The sequence below is a fragment of the Acanthisitta chloris genome, unplaced genomic scaffold (assembly GCF_000695815.1).
Source record: "Acanthisitta chloris isolate BGI_N310 unplaced genomic scaffold, ASM69581v1 scaffold14161, whole genome shotgun sequence".
Taxonomy (NCBI): Eukaryota; Metazoa; Chordata; class Aves; order Passeriformes; family Acanthisittidae; genus Acanthisitta; species Acanthisitta chloris.
In genome coordinates, this window is record NW_008655578.1 from 11,229 (window position 1) to 14,985 (window position 3,757).

At 44.7% G+C, this 3,757-nt stretch overlaps 1 protein-coding gene across 1 annotated transcript in view; it reads right to left on the reverse strand.

The window, feature by feature from the left end:
- Window positions 1–3,334: 3,334 nt before the first annotated feature.
- The window catches only part of GALNT14 (polypeptide N-acetylgalactosaminyltransferase 14), a gene marked incomplete at both ends in the record, with an annotated part of 93,415 nt that continues 92,992 nt past the window's right edge, over window positions 3,335–3,757 (reverse strand). The window contains one exon of the mRNA XM_009083968.1: window positions 3,335–3,580. Within this exon, the coding sequence (XP_009082216.1) occupies window positions 3,335–3,580 (246 nt within the window). The remainder of the gene's footprint in view (window positions 3,581–3,757) is intronic.

Consider the following 3,757-nt stretch of genomic DNA (forward strand, 5'->3'; position numbering starts at 1 on the left):
CCCTCTGATGGGCAACTGCAACTACTGCAGAGCTAGGAAAAGTGACATTTCAAATGTCTTGGTGCTCCTGATCCACCTTTCTCTTCAGGGACTCCCTTATTAAATCAGATCAGTGTACAAGTCAAAATAGATTGCTTCTGACTGTCACCACTGACTACTGCTGTCTGAAAATCAAGCTATTTTCTCTCTACTTTATACATCACCCCCAGATACGAAGAGTCCAAATTCTGAGCGTAATAGGGAATTCTCTTGACAATGTACAAGGTAAAATAGAAGCAGCATGTTGCTCAGCTGCTCAATTGGATCTGGAACAAAGCACTTATAATTGTGATCTACCACTTAAATAACTAGATACTGTATAAGTCAGACAATGGAGGCTAAGAGATTATTAGGACCAAGATGCCAGTCACAGGTGTATTTCCAGACAAAGTTTTTAAATGTCAGAGGGAGCTAATGGTGGAGACTGAGAAAAATATAGACATAGGTCAAATTGGCCATGCTCTGTCAGCAGGATACAACTACACTCAGTCTCTGGGAGATGTATTCAAGTAGGAAACACTCTCTTGGGGAAATTATAGATATCTCTTTGCTAGTAGTTTAGGTAGCTTAAACATTTGGGATCATGTATCCTTACAGTTAGCATTGCAGTGACCTAAGGACAAAGAGTGTACAAACATTTCTGCATGGGTGAAAGGTATCCAATTGAAAAACTTCATGTTTGAGTCAGCACTAGTCCTGACACTGCAGTCTTCCCTCTTCCTCCTGAGGGACCAGCTCCCAGAGGCAACTGGATGCAGCACTGGCCTTTCAGAACTTATGAAATGTAAACACAGTTTTATTCACTTCTTGACCCTTGACTCAAAACATTTGCAGCTCTATAAATGAAAAGCAACCACTGCTGCTTAGCAACTGCTTCTGACCCTTCTTGATACTGTCAAAAAACTGAGGCCATGCTTTTTGTCACCATACACAGGATGGGTGCTGTGGTGATGTTTGAGAACTCCTGGTTGGTCTCCCCAGGTACTTGATATCATTGCCCTTTTTCTTGCAACTAGTCTGACAGGTTGGGAAACGGCTACATGTGAAATTTTTGGTCAAACTAAGAAAAAATTAGTGAAATGGAGCCTTCTTCAGCTCTGACATCCTGAGTTTACGTTCCAGACAAGACAGTTGAGTTGCCAGTCCCAACTTTTGTTCTTTGAATATGTCATAGAAGGGCAGCTGATGATGCTGCCTTAGACTCTATGAAAGAACAAAGGGTTTTTCAATCACGAACACTGAGCTATCAGCATACAGTTTAATTTTTCGGAGGAGAGCTCTGGCAAAGCCAATGACTCTTGATCCTGCTCCTCCCTGAAAAGGAAACCTCTGGAAATTTGTTGGAAGCAATTGGCCTTGGACAGTTTGGTGTGGTGATGCTGGAAATGGCATAGTGATTGTGGAAAAAAAATCTTCAAAAGGGAAGTGCTGGGATGGAGAGGACACATGCAAATTTTTGAAACCAATTCATGGATTCAGCAAAATGCAAAGGATTTCTCCAACGCTGCCTCACCTGCCACACTTCAAGCACTAACATCAGATTCTGCTTTTGGCAAGGTACATTAGTCCCTCTGTACATGGAATAACTCTCAGGATATTAGAGTAGGATATGTTCATCCCACAGTGCAATGCTGCAAAATCAGTGGTATCTGGGTTTCTAAGCCAGTTTGTATGCTTTTGAAATCCTACACTTCTCTGCCACTCCCAAATGGCAAGAACATCGTAACATTTTACTCCCATTTATTCATCTTTAAAATGCCCCTGAGAGATTTTTCTAATATCCGTGGTTGTCTTTTTGTGAGCCTAATGCTTAGCTATCATATATTTTTCTTACTCAGACAGGAAATCATGGCAACTAACTCTCTCCTTTGCATTTTTTAGCTACTTTCCTACTACAACCACTGATTCAACAGATATTAACCCCACCTGATGTGAGTATGTAAGCAGAGTGCTGGTGCGAAAAACACAGCACCAGCTGCACTTTCACCAAACCCAGATTTGAAGGAAGGTTGTCTGAGAAGCCCAGATATTCAGCCTGTGGTAGGAGCTGCTTCTGCAGAAGAGAAAGATCCCTTCCTAGCAAGTCCACAGAGGACACTCAGGCATCTACACCCCACACCTCCACACCTACTGCACTGTGTGAAAAAGCATCAACCCAGGTTGGAAGTACCTGTACCTCTGCACACACAACTTCTCTGACACTTCAGGCCCTGCTGCAGCAGCAGGTACTGAGAACTTCAAGCCTCAGGCCCCATCCCTATCACCACAACACTGCATCCACAGCCCTGCTGGTGTCCAGGCTGCAGCTGCTGTTCCATCTGATACTTCCAGGGCTGAGGCTTCCTGCCTTTCCATTCAGGCATCCTCATCTAGCAGCTATGCAGGCTGTCTTGGCTAGCCTACTTCCTTTCTGGGACCCACAGCTTTAAATGCCTGAGATGACAGCAGCCTTTGCTGCTGCTATGCCAAGGTTGCCACACTGCCAAGTTTTAGCAAACCTTCACTGCCCTAATGGATGTGCCATCCAAATAAATCTTTTCCAGTTGTCTTGTCCTGTCTTTACAGTCTCACAGCTACTTTCTGTACACCCTGAGGCATTGCCTTCAGGGAGATGAAGTGGTTTGTCCCAGCTCAGGGAAGCCAAAGGCTCCAGACATTAGCAGCATGCTCTGCGAAACCCAGAAAAAGGGCAGCACATAGCTAATGCAGTAGCTGCACCAGCAGCAAATGGTACACAACAGTGCTATATAGAGCAGTCTGACCATGGAAAGATACCCTAAATTAGGTCCTAGGATAAAAGAGCTGAGCGTGTGATTCCACCTCCCATTTTAAACATCCATACGCCAGATGAGAACTGCTGATTAAATTGCAACTGGGAACCAACACACAAATGTATTTCTCATGCCTTGTCCCAATTACTTTAAAATAGGTATTGCTGAGCCAGTTGCTTGGATTACAGAAATCAGAGTTCTTTAATAGAATTTGACAGTTTTTTAAGTTTGCACAAACTCCTCTAGAAGCAGATCAAAGTGGGAACACTAGTTCTAGTCAGGCTCACAGGTAGAAACAAACTTCCTACAGAAGTGTATCTAGTGAAATCATTAGCATTACTCCTCTCCATGCACCCCACAGCAAGGATCCCTCCTTGCAGTGTTGTGCTTCCCCTGTTCTCCTGGAGGTCTACTTTTGTGCTTAACACAGATCTCCTTCCCCAAGGTGAAGGTCTTTAGTCACTGGCCATCAGTGCTCCCATTTAGCAGCAGGGCTATGAAATACCCCAGCTGGTGGAACTCACAGTTGGCCTCTTCCATTGTATTCTCCACAGCTTATCCTCTGAGAGCAGGTTGGGACCAATGGAGCTGACATGAGCAGGGAAAGTGGCATCCTCAAAGAGCAGCCCTTTGCTCAGACACAAGGCTCGCAGGTCATTGAAGTCCTGGTTATTAAATTTCTTCAGGTTCTGGAGGTTTCTCTTTGCTTCTGTTTGCCAGTCCTGCTCTGGCATCACAGCAGAACTGGGAGCGAGCATTTTGCCCCTTTCCTGTGAAGAAGAGACATGGACTGCCATTAGGTTCCTGATCCAAAGTGGTGTCTTAGGAGTGTGTGGGAAAGCAAACACCTCCCCCTCCCACCAAGAGGATTGTGGAACAGCAGTGTGCAAATCTGAGGGCAGGCACAGTGACAAAATCCTTATTAGCTGGAAATGCATGGGGAAAGA